Source organism: Blennius ocellaris, assembly GCF_963422515.1.
Source record: "Blennius ocellaris genome assembly, chromosome: 5".
Taxonomy (NCBI): Eukaryota; Metazoa; Chordata; class Actinopteri; order Blenniiformes; family Blenniidae; genus Blennius; species Blennius ocellaris.
In genome coordinates this window covers 5,726,676-5,749,758 of record NC_137654.1, presented here as the reverse complement: position 1 = coordinate 5,749,758, position 23,083 = coordinate 5,726,676, and the positions used below count along the sequence as shown (strand labels likewise).

General features: G+C 43.7%; 1 protein-coding gene across 4 annotated transcripts; it reads right to left on the bottom strand.

Annotated features, from left to right (window-relative positions):
- Nucleotides 1–215: 215 nt before the first annotated feature.
- On the bottom strand, nucleotides 216–21,169 carry rbbp8l (retinoblastoma binding protein 8-like). Of its 4 annotated transcripts, none has more exons than XM_080497174.1 (15): nucleotides 21,031–21,169; nucleotides 14,681–14,751; nucleotides 14,559–14,601; nucleotides 12,312–12,407; nucleotides 10,474–10,586; nucleotides 10,296–10,371; nucleotides 7,299–7,352; nucleotides 6,574–6,728; nucleotides 6,446–6,486; nucleotides 5,111–5,199; nucleotides 2,474–3,188; nucleotides 2,301–2,400; nucleotides 1,137–1,201; nucleotides 867–1,008; nucleotides 216–696 (listed from the first exon to the last, which is right to left on the bottom strand). In XM_080497174.1, the coding sequence occupies exons 2-15, from the start codon at nucleotides 14,739–14,741 to the stop codon at nucleotides 638–640; spliced, it is 1,809 nt and encodes a 602-aa protein (XP_080353300.1). In that variant the 5' UTR covers nucleotides 14,742–14,751; nucleotides 21,031–21,169; the 3' UTR covers nucleotides 216–637. The 4 variants fall into 4 exon arrangements, with proteins under 4 accessions (XP_080353300.1, XP_080353303.1, XP_080353302.1 ...); XM_080497177.1 differs by having other exon boundaries at nucleotides 1,137–1,198; XM_080497176.1 differs by having other exon boundaries at nucleotides 2,301–2,397.
- Between the last annotated feature and the right edge of the window lie 1,914 nt (nucleotides 21,170–23,083).

The following is a 23,083-nucleotide window of genomic DNA, read 5'->3' as shown; positions in this document are numbered from 1 at the left end:
GATCACTCTGAATTGATTTGTCATCGCCTCTCCAATCTCAATGGGTCGTTTTCCAAGAGCCCTGATTGGTCAGGAGGCGGAGCTTTGACCTCTTGGGGAAATCATAACCAGCTCCCGAGCAGGTTAGACATTCAGAGTAAGTTAATTGGCGATTTATCCTGGTGAGAAGTGAGCGAGCATTGTAGTGTGGAAAACTCTATTTACTGCCAATCACATCATTTCCAAGTCCTTTATTTCCCTCAGTTTGTCAGGGGTCTACAATGCAAGTGCTCATTTGTTTCTTCCGACCCTAAAAAGAAATAAAATGTGTAAATGCAGATTTAGAATATATCTTTCATGAAACCCGCAGGTTTTTTTCTTTAACGGCTCATTTCATTAGACAGCAGACAGTCAAGAGCAGAAAATTGTTGGAAAATATAATATAGCTGTTGATCAGGCCGATCACAGTGAAACAGAGCCAAAAGCAAAAGTCCTCCCATTGGATCCTTGGAAACTCCAACCCAAAGCGGAGGTTGCTCCCGGTCTGCTGGGTGAGTGCGTGAGTCCTCACAGGATCGGGTTTCCAGGCCGATCCGGACGCCCACTGAAGTGCCCAGGGCTCGTTGTGTTGTCCAATGGAGTCACTTCCTCCTCGTCATCAGGGGCTCTTCCTCTCAGCTCTCAATGTGCTGCTAGTTTTCTTCTCCTGAGGGAGATCTGCCAAAAAAAAACAAAAAAACAAAAAGAAGTTAAATGCTCTAAATTGATCTTTTTGCTCAAGCACTGTTGTCTACTGTCTGACTGGGGCGCAGAAAGAATTCACAGGGAGAAAGTGGATTTGGGGCCACGTTGAAAGCGGGCAATCACAGCGATGATCAGATTCCCACCGCTTGCGTCCGAATCCCAGTTGGTTTCCGTCTCCGCCGTCGTCCTCTTCCTCTTGCAGCTCTGGCTGCTCTCTTGTCCCGAGCCGCTCTCGTCCTCGTCCAGCTCGTCGGTGCTGCTCCCCGGCTCGTCTCCCGGCGACGACTGCTCAAGACCACCGGAAGCAAACGAGGCAAGAAAAGTCAGCTTTGAGTCACATCAGTGGTTGTGATGCTGTAAGAATGAAAGTGGAAGTGAAACCTCCACTGCATCTGCACGGTGGCCTGGTTTACCTTGCCGTTGGATGATAAGGCCTCTTGCTTTTGCAGGGCAGAGTTCAGAGTTTCCAGCACTACTACTGTAAAAGAAACATGACGGGTTCAAATATTACACACATGCTGTCAACAACATCCAACAAGTCATGATTCCATCCAGATTGACCATCTCAGAGTGGTTTTCTGTGAAAAAAAGGTCTGAATGAATGAGCTGGGCTTTAATTCAGGGTGAAAGGAAACAGATGTCTACTCTTCTTCGTCTTGTCTTTTCATTGTCAATAAACATGATCCGATACAGTTTGTTTTTCACAAAGAAGAAAAAGTCTCCCTACCATACAGATAACAGTAACTTGAGCCTAAAAATGGAGCAATACATCAATCGCCAGGAGAAAAGTGTCTGAAAGAAGGTGACATTTATCAGATATGCAGGAGAAATTAATTTAGAGAAATTAATTGATGCCTTTTTTCAGGTTTCCTTTTCTTTCATGAATGATGGATTTTAGTTGTTCAACAATTCAAGGTCATTTGTGAGAACAACTGCAGCACGACTCCACCACTGGGTGGCACTCATCCAATCCAATCCATTCTAATCCTACAAGTCCCAGTTTTTACCTTTTCCACCTCAGGTCAATAGAAGGCACCAAGCACCAATTTCTTTTCTTAAATAAATTGATGAACTGTAATAATGTCCAATATGTTTGTGCCAACAAACTAACAATGGGCCCTGAACTGCATGTGCTTCATTTTCTATTGATAATCGACAATAAAAGAGTAGATTTGTTGATTTCTCTCTCTCCAGTGTGTGTGTTTGAGCAGTTTGGGTGCTCGCCCTGAGGAGGCGGGGTCAAGTTGCAGTTTCACCTTTCCACCAATCAGTGTCTTTTGATGTACGTGTTCTTTTTTAATCACCCATGGCCACACCTGCTCAGTGATTGTCTTAAAGTGAGTTCTGGTTTATTCTGGTGTGTTTCTGCGAGATGTGGCGATGGAGACAATGAGCAACGAGTTCACTCAAAAGGCAAGATCGTTGAAGTGTGCTTTATAAATACACTGTATTTAAACTAAATAAACACTGGATGAAGAGCTCCAACTAAGAAATATACCACCAGATGACATAGTCTGAGTTTGACTGGTTTCGTAGTTCTACAGCGCCTCCGGTCCACACCGATCCACACCTCTTACCTGGACGTAAGGAGATGGTGAGGACGGGAACCTTCTTCTCATTGCTTTGGTCCCTCTTTCCATTCACCTCCTCGCTCTGCTCCTGCTCTATGTCGACCTGCTGCCACAACATCAACGTGTTCTGAATATAGTTTTAAATCTTTGAAAGTGACGGCTGAACGGCTTGAAGCTACCTTGTCGTGGTCGCTGGAGGACTCCTGCTCCGGTTTGACTGGAGGCGAGGAGCAGGATGAGTCCAGCAAGACGGGTGAAGGAGACGATACCGGGGTATTTGAACCTGCGCTCAAAACAATGCTGGGGCTCTTCTGTACTCTTGCTCTTTGTGCCACTGTGGGCGAGCTTGCTCTCGGGGTTTGGCTGGAGTTGGACTTCCCTCGCTCCGATAGATCCAGAGGAGCATCACATGCTTCGTTGGTCCCTTCTTCTGAGGCACTTTCAGCCTTGGACGGCTGATTTTCTCTTTTGTCCTGTGGCTTCCTTTGACTTTCAGCGTAGTCTGGCAAACCACCTAGTCGAAAGACGACTGTGGGCTCTTTGGCAGAGGGCTGCGGGGCGCTCTGCGTTTGCCAGGGGGGGTTGAAAACCTGCCTTCGAGGAGCCTGGCTATTTGAGATCAGGTTGTTAAAGCGTGGCATGTTGAGCCTGGAGGAAGGCGGGATGGCTGAATTGGTGACAGCAGAAGCAATAGACCCCCACTCGGAGTGCTCAGATAAGGCCCACGGGATGGAAACAGGGCTGCTCTTGATTGGCTGAGGATGGCAGGGGACTGGAATATGAAGCACATGTCTGCTGGGCTTCATCTCTCCGCCCATCGAGGAAGAAGAGCCCCGGAGAAGAGCTTGAGGAATGACGGGAGGACGCTGGTCAAGGCCGTCAATGCTGGTAACTCTAGAGGAGACAAACACAGACCGGCACATTAAGGTCAGAGGACAACAGATGGTAGCTGATGCATCATCAGCCGATCTGTAAAAAGGATTAAAAAATGAAATATATCCTCCTATCATTCATGCTTAACGACTCTAGTTCCCAATACTTATTTTTCAACAAATGAAAAAGCAGACTGTTAAGTTATCTCTCATGATCAAGGTTTGCAGGTTTGCATTGGACCCATTGAGACACATTGGACTCGGTTTGTGAAGGTAAATGTCAGCAGAAGAATCACTGTCGTGTGCAATCAAGGGACTACTGCTGGTTTTTACTGCAGCATCAGTAATTTGTTGAAATAAGCCACCAGCTGGGAACCCCCCCCCCCCCCACACACACAAAAAGAGAAAATGTCCCATTCGACACGTGATTCAATTATTGCAGGAACTGCAATTTAAACGTGAACCCAACATAAATTGTAACATTTCTTACATAACAATTGTAACAACCACGGCAGGAACTTCAGACCAGACCTTCTGCAAAGTCGTCCCACATGTATAGTCAACAAGTGCAAACACTTCAATACAACCAGGGGTCAACAGTCCCTCTTCATCAAATCCAAAGTGACAGAAAATGCTTAAAAGCAAGACCTCAAAATAAACTCTCATGTGTGCTGTATATATGGCATTTGGAGCATGTGCTTCTGTGATTCATCTGCAAGCTGTAGGTATGTGGATCAGCTGCAGGTTGTCATGCTGACTTTACCACCTTTACAACTAAACGTCCATTTTACTGACTTTCCACCCAATCAAATTTAACTGGAGTCGCAAAACCTATTTAATAATTAAAATGAGGCTGACTTAGGATGGTAAACATTTCATTACACCTTCAGCTCTTTTGGTTCGCGATTTTAGAGGTTGAAACTTTCTTTTGCAGCATTTTTTTTTCATTTTTGCTGCTGTAATAATTTTGACTGTTTTTATATGCAGTTTTGCGTTTTGTTTTTAAAAATCTAGTCATTTAAGGGTTTTTGATTACAGCTATGTATTCTTCTCCATTTCACCAATTGTATTTGTGCCCTTTCAAAAATCCATTTCAGCCAAGAGTTCAAAGTCCTTCTGAAAGTCCTTCTTTTTTTTAAGTGGTTTATTTCGAGATTTTGTTTTTAATGTGTGGAGATTATAATTTGTTGTCTGGTTCATTAATAAATACACCAATAAATCATGTATTTATATATTTGTAATGCGATACAGCTTCGCTGCATTGCATGCATTAACCTTTGAACTTACAACTTCCTGCTATTACTCGGACAGTTTCCCTGGTGACTGTGTAACTTACTAATAGTAATAAAACATGGAGGCTTTTTGCAACAAAAAAAGTGACAAAGTCACTGATGCCTTTGCTCTAAACCACAACATCCAACTTATCATTTTATTCTGACGTCTCATGGTGACTGATAATTTTGTTTGGTTTTTAAGATCTGAATTCTGAGCCTTGGTTCTCTGTACAGTGTTTATTAATGTCATTAGAGCCACTGAACTAAACATGTTTCTTCCAGTGGAGGTTTTGGTGACAGCAGGAGTCAGTGTCTTTGTGTTTGAGGCCCAAATGAAAACTTCAGTGTGTTTTGCTTCCTGCTGCTGTCGAGGCTCCATCAGTGACATTCTGCTGTTAAAGTTTACATTCAGTGGTGAGTTGAAGTGGCAGGATTGTAAACCTTTCATCTTTCTCACTCTGGCTGAATATCTTGTGTATTGTGTTGCATATTATTGTTTAAAGAAGTGGAGCTTTTACTGTATGTGTGCGACTGTGTGCACATAATGTCAACATTATAATAGAAAATAAACTAGAGATCCCTAAACTCCCTGGAACCGTCACTGAAAGATCACGCTCCCCCAGAACACCAGCAAAATAAAGATCAGGCGCCGCCACCGTGACTGTCTCACCTCCTCTCCCTGGCTTGGGTCGGGCTGCGCTCCGTCTTCCACGGTGATGATAATGAGACACTGGGCAGCAGAAGCGACTTGTATTGTTCCTGTGAGAGTGAAGAAAAGCAGGAAACAATAATAAATGAGTACTTTTGCTGAGGCTTCATTGGTAAATATTGTTTGAAAGTTGGGACAACAAAACAAGAGCTTCTTGACAACACATATCGATATGAGAAGCCGTTTAGCTTCACAAGTTGCTCTAAAGAAAATTAACATTTCAGGCTTTGTGTATTTCTGCGAGTGAAAGAAGGGCTGTAGCTTAAGCTCCTGTTGTGTTGCTGCCACTTTGCACAGTGTGGTCAAAATGAACCATAAATACAACTAGAATGGACACTTACCTTCACCAACACCACATTTGTTTGTGGAACGGAGCTAGCTTCACTAGCACGATAGCTGTTAGCTCATATCAATGCTATCTCAGTAGGTCAGCTAGCTACAGTACTTCACTGTATGAAATGTGCCTTGTCGCTATGGAAATGGCTCAGCTCCCAGGTTACGGAGAGGCTGCTGTTATTACTAGAACATTTCAAAGGACATTTAGTGCTATAAGATGAAAGGAGATTTATGGGGCACATTTTTCCACAGTTTTTTGGGGATTTATTCAGAAACAGTTAGCCGTTAGCTAGTGATGACCAAATGAAGCTTCAATAAAGCTCATTGAACCAATGTCTTTATTTTCTGAAGCCACTAGATGGCACTGTCTGTTCAACAAATGTTTGAAAACACCTTCATTGTCAGTCTTTCAGACTCGATCTGCAAACCAGGAGCGCCATCTGGTGGAGTCAGGAAATATAGAAAGTGGTTCATGAAGCTTCATTTGGCCATCACTACCGTTCACATCCCCAAATCTAGTGGATTGGTCCTTGGATGGGGAGAAATCATCCCTGAAAATTTCATGCATTTTGAATGAATAATTTTTGTGTAAACTTGGTCAAATGCATACATACAAAGTAATGAATGAATAAATATGCAAAGACAGATGTATAACGTTCTGGGCCAACGTCGGAGGTGAAGGCAATAAATAAGGGAGTAATTAAGGAGCCCTCTGAGAGAACTGTTCATAGATCCTCAGACCAACCTCTGACTGTATGTTCCTGTTGGTCATGGTGGTGAGATGCTCCAACCAGAAGCACTAATTCATCATGTCTATTGTTTGCAGGGTGGGTCAGTGTGGTACTCTCTTATAGGATGAATGAATAAATACAAAAAAAACAAAAAACTTAACATAAATGTGACATAAATGTGTCACAATACACCATCAACACAGAATTGAAAAAGAAATGAGGAACTTACAAAGTAGCTGCGGCTCGGCCTTAACTGTCTGCCTTCAAGTTCTGTTTGATCAAAGCAGAAAGTATGTATGAAGGAAAGAGCAATCCAACAAAACAAAGAAGTCAAGTCTTTTTTCTCTCCACTCAAACCTTCAGATCTTTGCTCTGCCTCAGTCTTCACTGCCACGGCGTCAGCGTCTGCCGGCTGCTCGCCAGCCCTGCCGGCTGCAGCGCTGACCAGGGCCATGGGCCCCGAAGAGGGCGAGCTGTCGGGGGAGCTGTGACCCTTCACCTCTGCCCCTCTGCTGTAAACACAAACACACTTGTTCTGCAGGTTCCACAAAGACCACTTCTTTCAGAAGACTTCCTTTACAAGTCACTGAAAGCTTCAAACTGCTCTCCAGAGGCCAGGAAGTGTTTGGCAGAATCAAACATAACAACTGATCTTGAAAGGAATTGGATTAATAACTCGAAGAAGAAGCGAGAGAACACAGGAAACCACAAACATGCAAATAACTTTTCAGAAAGAAAAGCTGAAAGTTTCAGCTCACGTTAAAGGGAACAACGTTTTTGTGCAGGATTGCAGACAGGAGAGTGGTTGAGAACTACTGAGTTAAGTATTATTCATTGACTGAAACTAACTGAAGTAAAGTGTTTGCAGTTAAATAATTTACAGGAATGCATTCTTCAGTTGGCAAGATTCGCTACTTTATCCAACTAAGAATGTAACAAGAATAATGAAGTATGTGCGTGTGTGTGTGTGTGTGTGTGTGTGTGTGTGTGTGTGTGTGTGTGTGTGTGTGTGTGTGTGTGTGTGTGTGTGTGTGTGTGTGTGCGTATGCGTGTGTGTGCGTGCCCCGTGGTGGACTGCTCACCTGTTCAGGTGCGTCCCAGTCAGCTGGGACCGACTCCAGCTCCCCGCCATGCTACTTTGGATAAAGCGGAATAGAAGGTGGATGTTTATAGTTACTGAAGTAGAAGATACATCTTTTGGCAGGTGTTTGCAGGATAAATGAGGAACATACAGTATTTATGGTACACAGTGTGTTAGTTTTTCTTTTATTGAAGCAGTTGGAGCCATATAGCATAAATAATAGTATATAGAATATATATATTCCATTACACCCTGTTGGGTCAGAAAGTAGTTCTCTGCAGAGAGAGCTCCAGAACCTTCCATGGATTTGTTCCTCGGCTTTCAGCCCACAATTACCTGTGGTGTTTTTCTTTTAAGAGACATTTTTTTTACTCCGTCAGTCAAATCCAGCAGTAATGGAGGTTTTACTGTGACGATTCACACCTCACTCCCGCACCAGATCCTCACGGACACTCCTGCAGGCAATCAGGCAATTGATTGCTCCGTGCTCTTAAGCCCTGCAGTGAGGTGGGTCCGGTGCCAGCGGATTGTTTGTCTGCTCTCGACTGCGGTCTCATGCGAGTCTGTGTTTGTCCTCCCCGGGGAGTGAGTGTCCTCCCCGGGGTGGGGGAGCCCGAGATGCCCGAGAGTCTCCGGGTCCGTTCCAACGGTTTCAAGATGCCCGAGAGTCCCCGGGCCCAGTCCGAGATGCCCCAGAGTCCCCGGGTCCGTTCCAACGGTTTCAAGATGCCCGAGAGTCCCTGGATCCGTTCCGACGTTTTCAAGATGCCCGAGGGTCCCCAGGTGAGTTCCGAGATGCCCCAGAGTCCCCGGGTCCGTTCCAACGGTTTCAAGATGCCCTAGAGTCCCTGGGTCCGTTCCGAGATGCCCGAGAGTTCCCGGGTCCGTTCCAACGGTTCCAAGAAGCCCGAGAGTCCCCGGGTCCCCGTTTAAAGATGCCCGAGGGTCCCCAGGTGCGTTCCGAGATGCCCCAGAGTCCCCGGGTCCGTTCCAACGGTTTCAAGATGCCCGAGAGTCTCTGGGTCCGTTCCGAGATGCCCGAGAGTCCCTGGATCCGTTCCGACGTTTTCAAGATGCCCGAGGGTCCCCAGGTGCGTTCCGAGATGCCCCAGAGTCCCCGGGTCCGTTCCAACGGTTTCAAGATGCCCGAGAGTCCCTGGGTCCATTCCGAGATGCCCGAGAGTCCCCGGGTCCGTTCCGACGGTTCCAAGAAGCCCGAGAGTCCCCGGGTCCCCATTTCAAGATGCCCGAGGGTCCCCAGGTGCGTTCCGAGATGCCCCAGAGTCCCCGGGTCCGTTCCAACGGTTTCAAGATGCCCGAGAGTCTCTGGGTCCGTTCCGAGATGCCCCAGAGTCCCCGGGTCCGTTCCAACGGTTTCAAGATGCCCGAGAGTCTCTGGGTCCGTTCCGAGATGCCCGAGAGTCCCCGGGTCCGTTCCAACCGTTCCAAGAAGCCAGAGAGTCCCCAGGTGCGTTCCGAGATGCCCCAGAGTCCCCGGGTCCGTTCCAACGGTTTCAAGATGCCCAAGAGTCCCTGGGTCTGTTCCGAGATGCCCGAGAGTCCCCGGGTCCGTTCCAACGGTTCCAGGAAGCCCGAGAGTCCCCGGGTCCGTTCCAACGGTTCCAGGAAGCCCGAGAGTCCCCGGGTCCGTTCCAACGGTTCCAGGAAGCCCGAGAGTCCCCGGGTCCGTTCCAACGGTTCCAGGAAGCCCGAGAGTCCCCGGGTCCGTTCCAACGGTTCCAGGAAGCCCGAGAGTCCCCGGGCCCCCGTTCCAAGAAGCCAGAGAGTCCCCGGGTCCCCGTTCCAAGAAGTGTGTGTGTATGTCAATGCGCAATAAAAACTGTGACAAGTGCACCAATTCCGTCTTGCGGTCTGCTTTTGGGTTCAAGCTCCACGCACCGGCTCCCAGCCGTGACATTTACTGTGGCACTGTAGCAGCTTGCTGTGGTCATACAGTGACATCTAGTGGTCACAGATCATACATATTTTGATATATGAGACACTTCTTAAACCGCATGACCAGCAAGATGACAAAAGATTTGGGACATATAGTAGACAAAATATCGCATGGTATGGCATCGCATCGCATCGTAACAACACTGATGTGTTTTTAAGTTATTTCCATTAATGTGCACTGCTTTCAGAATGGTGAATGTGTGATGGTCATATATTTAACACCTGATTCAGTTTTTATCCAAAATACTCTGTACCAAAAAAAAAAAAAAAATGCGAGTCCGTACAAGAAGTGAGAGGTTTACATCTTTCAGGAATTGTGTCCAGATCAGGATCTCGAGTCGATTGGTTAATAATGAACCAAGGAGGCCCTGATGAGGACGACCAGCATGCAGACCGTCCCTGAGACGCTTTCTGACAGTTGGTGCAGAAATCTTTTGGTTGTGCAAAGCGACTGTTGCAGCAGCTGTCCAGGTGGCTGCTCTCAGACAATGTTGGGGGTGAACATGCTGGATGTGGAGGTTCTAGGCTGGTGTGGTTTCACGCGGCCTGTGGTTGTGAGGTCGGTTGGATGTACTGCCCTATTCTCTGAAACGTCTTCGGAGACGGCTTATGGTTCAGAAATGAACACTGGAATCATGGACAACAGCTCTAGTGGACATTCCTGCAGTCAGCATGCCAATTACAAACCTCTTGCAACATCTGTGGCATCGTGCTGCGTGGTGAAACTGTACATTTCAAAGTGTTCTTCCTTCTATCGTGGTAAGCCTAAAGCACACCTGTGCAGTAATCTTGATGTATAATGAGCGTCTTTAGATTCCATACCTGTGAGGTGGATGGATTATTGGTGAAGGAGAAGTGCTCACTCACAGATTTAGACCCAATAATTGAGAGAAATAGGCATTTTGTGTACATGAATTAATTAATAAATGAATGGCATAATTTTTCTTTGAGAGGTTTGAGTTCAGCTCATGAAAAATGGGAGGTAAAACTAAAATGTTGCGTTTCTATTTGTGTCCACTGTAGTGGGATGTTTTACACTCACTCGAGAGCTGTCTTCAAATGTCTGGCGTCCTCTTTCAGTTTTTTGTTCTCCTTTTTCAGGCCGTTCATCTCTGTGGCTGTAACATAGCCACTGTTAGAGCAGGAAAGGAGTGAATCCCGCAACAAGAATTGAAAATGTTGTGAGCGGAGAGGAAGAGAGGATGGAATGATCAGAATACCCAGGAGAGAGATGTGCTGGAGGCTCTGGATCTGTGATGCTTCAAACTCCTGCTGCCTCCTCTTGGCGACCTCCTGAGTTACTGTGCATCTGTCACACAGCCCGGCCCGCAGCCTGCAGGGAAACAACACAACCACTAAAGCACCACTCATGTAAAAGAAGAATATTACTGAGAAGTTCATTGATTTGATTCACATACTCATAGCATAGCATAGCATAGCATAGTATTTATCTATTTATTTATTCACTTATTATTAGAGCTGTCAAAAATAACGTGTTGATTCAACTAATTGATTTGAAACGTTGTTTGTTAAAAAAAATTCCGGAATTAATGTAGTTTTGTTTCCTTCTGTTTTTATTTTCATTTTTACTCATTTACCAGAGCAGCAGTATGAGCAGCATCTCTGTTTGCAGTACTGTGACAGAGCGGAATGATATTAAGGTAAACATTTTCACTTTAAAAGTTTCCTGATGGCTGATTGAGAAAGTGAACGTCATTAGCTTTACTGAGAAAAGCCGAATTTAACGACCACAGAAGTAATTCTTCAGCAAAACAGCAGGTTGCCATGTTGGCTGACCAGGAGCCCCAAACTATTAACCTGGAGGAAATACTGGCTGGTAAAATATACATTTATCATCTTTCTCTCTTTCCCTGGCTCCCCTGTAATCTGTGTGTGTGTGTGTGTGTGTGTGTGTGTGTGTGTGTGTGTGTGTGTGTGTGTGTGTGTGTGTGTGTGTGTGTGTGTGTGTGTGTGTGTGTGTGTGTGTGTGTGTGTGTGTGTGTGTGTGTGTATATTACAGCATATTATTGCCACTTTGTTCATGTAATAAGTTTACAACTTTGTTTCTAGAAATTCAAGTTGAAGGTGGTGGGCCTACACTCCAACAAAACCCAGACTTATGTTAGATGTTTATTAATAATTCATTTATGTTTTTATTATTTTGCTAATCTTAGAGGGAAACAGTTTCACCAAAAGCTAAAAGCACATTATATAAATAGTCTTTGAATTTAAATATAGTCTCTTTGTGTTGAGTCGACATTAATTCCGTGGTTTTCCCTGAATAAATAAATATACATTACAAGCTTCAGTCTTCAGGAGAAAAACAATGCGATAAATTGCAATTAATTACAGAAAATTGTGCAATTAATTTGTTATTTTTTTGTTATCGATTGACAGCAGTAGTTATTATATTATAATATATTCCATTGTATTGTATTGTATTGTATTGTATTAAACGCTGAAAAATCTTAATTTTAAAGTAAACTTTTTACATGTTTTAATTGTTAGTATGTCGATGGTAAATAGACTTTGTCAGCTCACATTGTATGTTTGATCATAGTTTCCTGAATGCACCTGTATGAAAGTCATTGCATTGACAAGCACTAACAGAATTTAAAACACGCTCCAGATTTATCAGTAGATCTCTGGCCGTCACTCGGCTCGAGTTTTAACAACACCGTGGACGTGTTTGAACTACAGACATTGAAACAACACAAACCAATGAATTGATGGATGGATTCAGTTCCTTACTTACTTCACTACTGAATTACAATCAGAGGAGCCTTGTTTTTACTTCTGCCAGATCTGAGAAGCAAAACGTTAGCCGGCAACCTCTTAAACTATGTGTTGAGTGTTTCTTTCCAGAACAGACTTTACGGTCTTTGGTTGCCCGTGTCCAAACGTTTTTGAAATCGTCACTCATAACTGAATCAAAAATGTGGATTCGGTTTTTAAATGCAACACTTGACATGTTGTCTCTGGGTTGCATTAAACTAAATGCATGCTTTAAATGAAAGTTGACATGTGAGAAACAGCAGAGAGTAAAGGAGGAGGATACCTGTTCTCCAGCGTCTTGATGTTCTCGGTGAGTAATCTCTGCTGTTCTTTCATCTGCTGGTTTCTGGTGAACAGTTCCTCCATTCGCTTTGTATCACTGTCCACATGAAACAAGACAAGGCCATTTCCAGTTTTACAACAAACGTATTCAGCTTTCTTTTAGTGTGGGTGCCAGTGCCACACTATATCCGCCTACAAGCACACCGTGTTTCACCTCAGTGGGACTTTCAGTACCAACAAAACATGTGTGGAATTTAACTGGTGACACTGAAAGCATTGATAGAAGGATGACGAATAGATTGATCTTGGTTGTATTGGCGCAAACTGGAATTCAGTCATCAATTGTAAAAATTTAAGGATTGTAAAACTCTATTTTTACACTCTATAATGATAAGCTTTTTCCTTCATGAATGTTCATCCACACTCAAACAGCATTGTGCACAGCTTTCATGCAGTCTTGGATTAAAAATGTCTTTTACAATGTGAATCATTGAAAGGATTCAGTAGGATTCATCAATTCTTCACTATAGACTATCAGACCATAATTTTGAGCAACATTTTTGAAGGAACTCACAGAGAACATCTCTAAATGTAATCTGATTCTGATCCTTTTGTCTCCTCCTGTTACAATCAAAGATTTGCAGAATGGCCTGTTCTGCTTTTAGGTGCCCGGTATCACAATCTGTCAATCTGTCATTGGAAGGTGTGCCAAGGTTGCACTTATTGTCACAAAACATTCTGCGGCATCTCGCCTGCTTGGTGCGTCGCTGTGTGGTGCAGTGAGGCCGCCATGAGGCCGCCATGGACACCGACACACTCTAAACACAGAAGAGTTTAGAGTCAACTTTCACTCGTTGCATGACATTGGACCTCCATGACTCCACACACACAGAGGTCATTGAACGCACCGCGGCGCTCCAAGCTCATGGAGGTCTCCTGCACTTTAATTGCGCTCACTAAAAACTCCATGGCAGGACTCAGGATTATATTATTGCCATTTTATTATTTTCAAGACCAGAAAAAGCTGATGTTTGTCTCCCTCCTCGACCCCCAGAGGTTCTGGGAAAAGCAGCTGCTTTTTTATGCAGCTGCAGCAGGAGAAGAGACGTGAAGCTGGATTTTTTTATTTTTTAATTCTGGCTACACGAGTATCTATCTGTGATGCAAAGGCTTTTTATACTGCATTTCTGCACGGTAACGTGATTTTTGTAGCCATAAGACAGTTATTGATAGGTGGATTGACTCAGACCAGCACTAGTGAAGGCCGGGCTCTGAAATGCACAGCCTGCCACTGCTGACGCCACTGGCTCGTACCTTCATCGTGCCTCAGGTTTAGACTATTCCTGACCAGACTGGAGTGGATCACTATGTTGTTATGGAGTCACATATTCACCGTTGGAACACAGAATAAAGAGTCTGCTTCTGGTTTATCGACCTCCAGCTTGGAGGGTGTTACTGATATATGTTATACTGGGTGGTGCACAACTTTTTTAGCCACGACATTATAGTTGTTGATCCCGTGAAAAGGTTGAGCAAGAATCAGGAATTGAACCAAGGCCTGTTGTTTCATAGATGGATATTCTGTTTGTCACTGTGTCACTCAGCTTACCTCCAGTTTTTCTGCCAAAATAAGAGTTACAAACTCCCTCTCGAGTAAATATTAGACCTAATTAATTTTTTATTCTTAACTGTTGCTCTCAATCAATCAGCGCTGAGCTTCCAAATGATGTTGTTTATTAGGCTTCAAGCTTCAATCACCAACTAAACAACCGAGTCGCTTGATCTGTATGAACATAGCGACAGCCTGAGCATGCGTACTTACACTTTACTGCATGCAATACACACTGTATGGTCAGAGAGGCGACAAGAACATATTGTAGATAATCTTAAAGAATTAATAATATACTTTTCAGCCCCTAATGACCAGTCGCCCCTGATTACAAGGGAGCTCTATGTTATATCTAAATGTTAATTGTCCAATCTCACTTAACCTGAAGGCATTTGGCAATGAATTTTAAGCAAGTTATTCAAAGTTTTAGAACTTTCGTGAATTCATAGGAGAAAGAAGACAAAGGATTTTGGCGCCTCAGACCGTAACAGCTTGTTGAAACTTGAGTTTCCAGTCAAGCCGAGCGGGTTCAGGGCTCAGTGGAGGGCCTGCCTTCCTGCTGCCCCACTAAGGAACCCACGCCTTCTCAAGATGAGCTTGAACATCTTGTCGGCGCCGTGTAAACAAGACTCCACTCACCAGCCCTTCTTGTTGGACAGCTCCTGGACTTTCACCTGCCACCCTGTGATTACAAAAACAAAGTCAAACATTTTCATAAAGTTGTGGAATCCTTCATCCAAACGCTCTCAGATCCTGCTCACCCTCCACTTCTCGCTCGTGGACCTCCCGCAGTTTGAGTAGAAGATCATTGAAGCACTCCATTGTCTTTCTGCTGTGCAAAAAACAAATAAATGGTGATCACTTATTTTGTTGATAGAAGATGGATAGATGACCTCAAACCACCAGAGGGTTGAATATAAACTATCACAAAGGCTCAAGATGGATTGTTCATACTATTAACTGCTGTTTCTCTACTATTTACTGGAGGAGGTTGTGTTAGTTTGAACAGCAGTCATGAAATATGTTTTTTTCTTTTTTTTAAATCTGGAGCAAAGAAGCATTAGCTCTGTAAACATGTTTCGTATTTCATATATAAGTTAGTGAGTCATTTGTCATGGCTGATTTTTTTATTGCCTGAAAACCTTGTTGCATCTGAGGCCACAGCATAGGACTTGTTTGACAGCTGCTTTTTAAACATGTTATTTCCGATAAACAAAATGTTGAGCCACAATTCAAACAAAATGTTTGATGTGCAAATACAGAAACTATAGAAAGTGTTTTTTTTTTTTATTAAACAAACGTTTCAATAAAATAGTCTGCTTTAAAACGAAATGGCTCAGGCTTTACAGAACTCTTGTGTCTTGAGAAGATTTTACAAGGCATAAAATAGAAAAAATGTTTTTTTTCGGTATCTCACTGTGTTTGGCACCGGAAATGGCTTATTGTTGAAATCAAATACCCATTTGTCTTTATCCAGACACTCTTTTGGTAAAAAGACCGTTTTTAACTTGTGATACTTCTCTGCACTAAAGCAAGTGGCAGCATCAGTTTGGAGTTGTGGTTCTGTCTGCTCAGTGTTTGACTGCTCCGGCCGGCTGCAGGTCAAATTGGACTTCATGTATGACACCGCTGTTGATTTGAATACTGTCAAGTGGAACTTTACTTTTAGACGAATCAGGCTTGACTGGACTTGACACTCCACGCCCTCGCCCGACGCTTTCATGAAATAAAACTAAAACTTTGAAGCGGAAAGCAAATCTGACAGTTATTAAGTACACAGGCGTTACAGCCCGAGGACTCGTCTGATTACGTTTGGCGTCATGCGTTGTACTGTGGCACACATGCACGAGCAAATTTCTTGCTGGTATATTGTGGATGATAAAAACTGGTGTGACCAGTCCCGTCAGGTCGGAGCTCAAAGTCTGCAGTTTGTGAATCAAGTACACGAGAAACAACTTATTCATGGTCTCACCGAGCATCTGGGTTTTTCCTCGCATTTCGTACTTTTTGTCATTGTGCGTAAAACATTCTCTGGCTGAGATCAGACATTTCCAGCAAAATATGATCCCAGTGGATAGAAAAAAAACCCAACAACCTTGATCTTCATGTCAACATTTCATTAATTAAGCAACAGTTTGACTTGTTCCAGTGATTTGCAGCAGAGTCAGAGAGTAGTGCAAACCCAACTTAAAATGATTGTGGATATGTTTACAGTAACATAAACTATTGCATGAGAACACAGATCTGCTAATTCTCATTACAGGTATATGTAGGACTACTACAGAAAAACAAGAGCCGCAAATAACTGAATATTAGTGTTGTAAATAAAACGCCATTCAAACTTTGATATGGTGAGCTACAAAACTAACAGGCTCTCATCTTCGGTCATGTGAATCCAAAAGCACAAATATCAACGGCATTTACACACGACACAACTCAAATCCATTGTAGAATAACATTCATTACGATTATGATGATCTGCAAAAACTAACCCTAACCCGACCAACACACAAACTGGCAAACCTCTGATGCACCTTATTTTTTAAACACATTTCAGAACAAAGACAGTTAAGTCATAATTTGCCATTTAAATTAACAGTAATTAATCTGACTATGGCCATATATGGCCGGAGTTTGCAGGCAGTAATCTTGTTGTTTCGCCTCACATTTGACTTACTTGTAAGGAATGTGGGAGGGCAGCAGATTCATACATGTGGTACTTTTCAAACATGCTACAAAATGTTAAAACGGAACACATACATTTATTTGGATATTTTAAAAATTTTTTATTTTAATCCTTTCATTTCTGAAAGATCAGCTGCTCACCAAGAGACTAAGTCCAGCATAGCAGGAGGACAACTTGTGGATGATGATGACAGTGGAAAACAATCCTAAGACTTGTTTTTATGGACAACGCATGGTGTTGATATCTTCATCCATTAATCTGTTTTTATTTGCACAGTGATAAACTTCACTCATAGCGTTGCGTAGTGACGACCAAATGAAGCTTCAATAAAGCTTCATGAACCACTGTCTTTATCTCCTGGAGCCACTAGATGGCGTTGTCTGTTCAACAAGTGTTTGAAAACACACTTCATTCCCAGTCTTTCAGATTCTTCTCGTTGGGAGTTATTGATCATGATTCATTATAAGCAGACTTTGATTCAACAGAGATTTATAACTCTGACTGCGGTGCGTTGAAGACGAAGATAGAAGGTTGATTACATTCATTTGTAATTTTTAATTGTAATTTCAATGGATTCAATTTCACTTAACAGGAATATAGTTTTGGACGTTTAGCTGGGCGAGCTGTAACCCTAACACGAACACTAACCATACCCCGGGCCGTGCCCTTGTCCTTATCCACACCTCTTCCTCCGACCCCTACCCATCACTTTACCCACACTCACTCCTGCAAACTGTACAATTTTAACATCTTATAAGTCACAGTCACAGCCTGCCACATAAACTATGCCACATCGTGAAGTTTGCTGTGTGCAGACTGAATGATGACGTGATTGTACACGATGACATCAGTACACAATAAGGAAGTGACGGCCAAGTGAAGCGTCAATAAAGCTTCATGAACCACTTTCTATATTTCCTGACTCCACCAGATGGCGCTCCTGGTTTGCAGATCGAGTCTGAAAGACTGGTAATGAAGTGTTTTCAAACATTTGTTGAACAGACAACGCCATCTAGTGGCTTCAGGAGATAAAGACATTGGTTCATGAAGCTTTATTGAAGCTTCATTTGGTCATCACTACAATAAGGGATCATCATGCAACAACAACACATCCAAAACATAAACATGAATGGAGCCCTCGCCGCTGTGACATTTATGCGTTAAGAAAGAAATCCACCCCAGGGCTCGAAGCAACAGCCCCAGAAATATCGGACAGTCTGATATTGATCGCAGGCTTACAACCACAATGTCAGCCACTCTTAAGCCGGGCTCACGGTGCAACGTAGACCACCCATTAGAGCCCAAACCACTGATTTCACTACCGATTCCTGTGATTGTCATCTTTTGCCTGCAATTGTATCACAGTGTGTGTGTGTGTGTGTGTGTGTGTGTGTGTGTGTGTGTGTGTGTGTGTGTGTGTGTGTGTGTGTGTGTGTGTGTGTGTGTGGCTTAACTCTCACACTCTCTCTCTACCTACCCTCAACTTTAACCTTACTATCACCCTACCCCCGTCTACCCTGAACTCCACCCCTGAATGACAAAGGCTATCCTACACATTATGTTTGATTCTAAACTCACAATGAAGGTTATCTGGTCAATAAACCCCCAAAAACCAAGACAAGTATAACTACTGAAATCCTACAGTCGTCTTCATTCATTTAGTAACAGAGGTTCCAAAAGAGGCTTTTCCACCAGAAAGAAACAGGGACTGGTTCGATTCGAGATTTATCACCGGTTCTTTGTCTTTCCACTGCCAAAGCCCCGGCCTATCAGGGCCTAGATGTGTGCTAAGCCGGCCCCACATTGTTGCTGGGCCAGAGGGGGGTTAGAGCGGGGTCTGACATGTCATCAGCTTGGGGCGGAGTTATGGCTGGAGTTAGAAGTACCCACAAGGTGAAAGAGATGCTGAACCAGCTTTCTGAAATCTACAGTGAACACGGAGCCCTGGAGTAGTTCTCGAGAAAAACAAAACAAAACATGGGAATAAGATCATTGAATCTGCGATCACGGTGCCGGTGGCTCGTGAACTGTTGTGCCGCAAAGCTCCTGCGCTGTCACACAGTCACCTACGTCGGCTAATTTAGAAGCGGTTTTTTATTGTCGTTTTTTTTCCACGCTTTTCATCGTTGTTATTAACGTCACTTCCAGGTCTTGGGTTGGTCTGAATCCGAGGTTCAGGCCAGACTGGATGGAGCGACCGACGCCTAACCGATCAATACAGTCCCTCTCCTCGCTCTTCTATGAGTGCTGCCAGCACAACATTGGTGGACCAGTCGTACCAGTGATGTACAACGTTTTGGAGTGACATCATGACGTGGCTCTCACTTGGCTCCGTTGACAATGGAAAAACAACAGGCTCTTTGGTGGTGCTCATTTAAGAACCGGCCCTGAACTAGAACCTGGTTCTGTTTGGTGGAAAAGCCCTAAAAGATGCTCAGCTCCTGAAGAGAAGTGTGATGTCGTGTTTGAAAGTACAGTACAACCTGAAAAATCTCATGACCACAGCAAACCCTCTGGTACCCTCATGCCCACCTCACCTCTTCACCACCTGCCTTGGAATCACAATCGATGATTCCCTCTCCTTTAAGCCTCACATTGACCAGCTTGTGAGAAAGCTGAAATTAAAATTGGGTTTTTATTGCAGACATCGATTAAGCTTCTCCTTCCGGCCTAAAAATGCCTTGATCTAGTTTTCTTGTCCATGTTGGACTTGAAAACTAGATATACAAATAGTATATATGAATGCTTCTTCTCAATGTCTTCACTCACTGGACTGGAGTTTATCATGGAGCACTGAGATTTATAATGGGCTGCAAAGCTCTCACCCACCACTGCTCACTCTCCGCTGGCCAGCTCTACCTCTACGCACATTCACTGGCTTGGTTTCATCTATAGGGTAATTCTTGGCTCGCTGCCTCCGTACCTCTGCAGCTACATGACCGAAAAAACCAAAACAACTACAATCTGTGGTCCAAAGACTTATTTTCCGTGCGGAATTGGGCAAAAAAGGCTTCATGTGTTTAAGGCCCTTTTACACCACATGGAAACAAAAAAGTCACCATGTTCTGGTTTTACCTAACTTATTTAAACTATCTGATGGTTTTTAGAATTGTTTCTTTGATTTCTTTTCTTTTTTTTAATCTTTCATATGCTCCCTATGTCTGTACATTTATTGTATTTAATGTAGTTGCATATTGCATTTTTTTTTTGAACATTTTAATATCACTGACACTATAAATCTATTGTATGTACCTCTACCAGGACACACTTACAAAAGAGATTCTTCATCTCAATGTGTTTCTCCTGATTAAATAAAGGCAAATGAATGAAACGAATGAACCTCCAGCTCAGACTCTTTCGTGGCTCAACTCTCAAGAAGAAAGTAAGTCTTCCCACACTTTTCTTAAACTCAAAACCAAGAAGTAGCCACTGTAGTACACTTGTATCCTTATTGCTTTTCCCTCCAGTGACTCTCTGTGCAATCGAATTAGTCACATGAGGCAATTTAACCTTGGAGTTGTGTGTTTCAGTCAGTCTGCCCGTCTCCATTTTCAGACAGCTTGATGTCACTTGAGCATTCGGAGTTTCATGCAAACACGCGCGTGTGATACAGATGTTGTTTTTTTTCCCCTACATTTTGATTAGTGTGGATTCGACTCCTCGACATGTCAGGATACGTCAGACGAGTGTTCACATCATCTCAGCGGAGCAAGAAAAGACCTGTCTGCTTTTATGTCTGCTTCGCTATCTCTTGATCGGTGTTCTCACACACACACACACACACACACACACACACACACACACACACACACACACACACACACACACACACACACACACACACACACACACACACACACACACACACACACACACACACACACACACACACACACACACACACACACACACACACACCTTTCCTCTAACACCTCCCACCTGGAACTACTTTCAATGGATGCTGGACGAGGCTTCAGACCTCATTCAGACTGGACACTTCAGAGGAACGCGGTAGCCTCATGTTCCTCAACGTGTCTGACTTACAATCCCCGTGGGACTTGACTAAACGTTCTTGTCACTCCTCCGGGTTCACAGTTTCACCACAGGAAGGTGCGTACGGAGATAAAGTGGCCTTGGTAAGAGTGATGACAAATGATAGCCTATACATTTCAATAGAAGTCTTTTACTCTGTCATTCTCGAGCTTTAAATGTAACATCTTCCAAATAGAATACTTCAAGGTCTCTGTGGCCTACTGGTGAGTAGCTTTTGGGTTGATCTATACAGATTATCCACTATGTTTCACTTTGATCAATTAAACTTTAATAGCAAGATATGGAAACCAACCATTACACTTACAAAGTTTCGTCAAGCTTATAAGGCCCATTCCTGGCCACACACCCCAACCTACCCACCGCTCTACCAACCTGCCAGCAGTCCTCCTCAGGTCCTCGCGGTCTGCTCACCATGCACGATGGGGGGGGGTGAGGAGAATCACTCCCTCGACTCGTGTCAGTCGTCCCTTTGGCCAAACTTTCAGTGCTGCTTCACAGATGGACCGAGTCGTAGGATAAAGACGAGAAACAGTGAGAACGAGGTGAGAAGGGAGAACGCCCCATGTACACCCTCCTCCACCTTCTCTCTCTCTCTCTCTCTCTCTCTCTCTCTCTCTTTCTCACATCTCTCCAGCCCAGAAAACCGGTTGGAGCGGTTATCCCCTTGAGGAACACAAACATCGAGGCCCGGGCAAGTTCTCCCTTGATATTCCTGTTCTGCTGAAATCCCACATAACCGGTTAAACCGGTTGCATAAAGCCCTGTGGTGATAGAGGGACCGAACTGACTGAGAACAAGAAATGTCCACTGCACAAATGTCCTTTTATCTATCTGAAGGGCTAAATGGGATTTTTACACACATAGAAAGTATATTTATAGAACCATGTATGAATTATAACCTGAAAGGAGTTTTGCTAAGAGGGAAGTCTCAAGACTAGCCGAGCCTCTTTCTACCTGTGTGGAAGTGCGATTACACATTTGACATGATAATAATCAAAGTGTCTATTGTGCTAACCAACAATGAGGAACTCGTCGCTGGCCTGGTATCGGAGGACACGAAGTGTGCATGAGGGCAGCTGCGTGTGTAAAATGAGCAGCAGGGTGTGGTGGACTCCACGACTGCGGCGATGGCATGCAAATTCGACCGGTCAACCACAGAGACAAAAGCAACATGGCACATGCATCATGCAAGAAGCTCGTCCGGCACAGAGAGCTGCCTGAACCAGATTCCTGACAATCAGTTTGATGGAGCCCGATTTGATCACTTGTCTCGTCACTGCGTCTCTGCAGCCTGCTGCTCTCTGCAGTCACACGCCACGGACGTTGACTCTCCAGCAAGTCCAGAGACTTCAGTGAGCTTTTTGCGTTTCCAAGAAGAGGGGGTCCTTGTGAACCCCTGCAACCCCCACAGTTACAAAGCTGAACTTCTTCCTCTTGCTATTTGTGAAGGAAGACGTCTTTTCAAAGAAACACTTGAAGGTCCAGGTGCTGATGGGGGAACGGTGAAGTGCACGGTGAAGTGCACCACATTACTGTCATGCTTTGCTTCATGTGACAAAGATATTTTGACAGTACAAGAGGAATGGCTAGTGGCCTCACACACGCACGCACGTAGGCGTATCACTACGCTGCCAATCTACTGCATCCCATTCATAGTATTTAGTGCCACAGACACTTTTTTTGTATTCAAATCACAAATTTGCCTGCGTGGGTTTAGCGGGAAGAGGACGTCCTGTACCCAACCCCTCCCAAATGTACAGGTAGATCTCCTCCTGCGGAGGTCCTGCCAGAGGAGCGTCATGGGCTGGAACTGATGTGCTTTTGAATCGGCGTCCATCCCAGTGTTTCCTCAACATCTCAAAGGTGCCTTCAAAGAACGTCTTCAATTTTGGTGAAAGCATTCCATACAACTCAGAACTGTGCACGTGTTTGTTTAGTAAGCCAAGCAAACTTAAAAAAAAAAATGTTTTAAGTAATACATTTATATGGGTAATGCAAGTAATGCATGTCAGTGCAAAGTAACTTAAGCTAATCTATTATATATGTATACAATATGAAAATAGTGAACCTTTGCTAAAGTGTGAGTCTTCCAACACTCCCTTTTTTCTTTTGTAAAACAATCTAAGAATAGTCACAACTGCAAGGTATGGGGTTGTCCCTTCAAAATAAAGCAGTAATTCGAAATATAATATGTGCTTTGATCCAAGTTCTGGTTGCTGATGCTTAAAACAAGTCATTTGCTTTTTTAAATATTATCTATGGAATTAGTTATATATAATATTACATATATTAGTTATTAGTTATTGGAAGTAGTTATATTTTGTTCTTGCACTGCAGCTGGTGCAGTGGGGATTCACCTGCTGATTTGTGCTCCTACCATTTGCATTAGTTCAGGAGTTTTTCAGTGTTTTCTGTACAGAGCAGG

Coding starts and splice junctions, on each gene's coding strand:
- rbbp8l (XM_080497174.1), bottom strand. CDS start 14,741: ATGGAGTGCTTCAATGATCTTCTACTCAAACTGCGGGAGGTCCACGAG. Junction 12,408..14,558: donor CTGTCCAACAAGAAGGGCTG/GTGAGTGGAGTC, acceptor TCATGTGGACAG/TGATACAAAGCGAATGGAGG. Junction 5,200..6,445: donor GGCCGAGCCGCAGCTACTTT/GTAAGTTCCTCA, acceptor TCACTCTCACAG/GAACAATACAAGTCGCTTCT.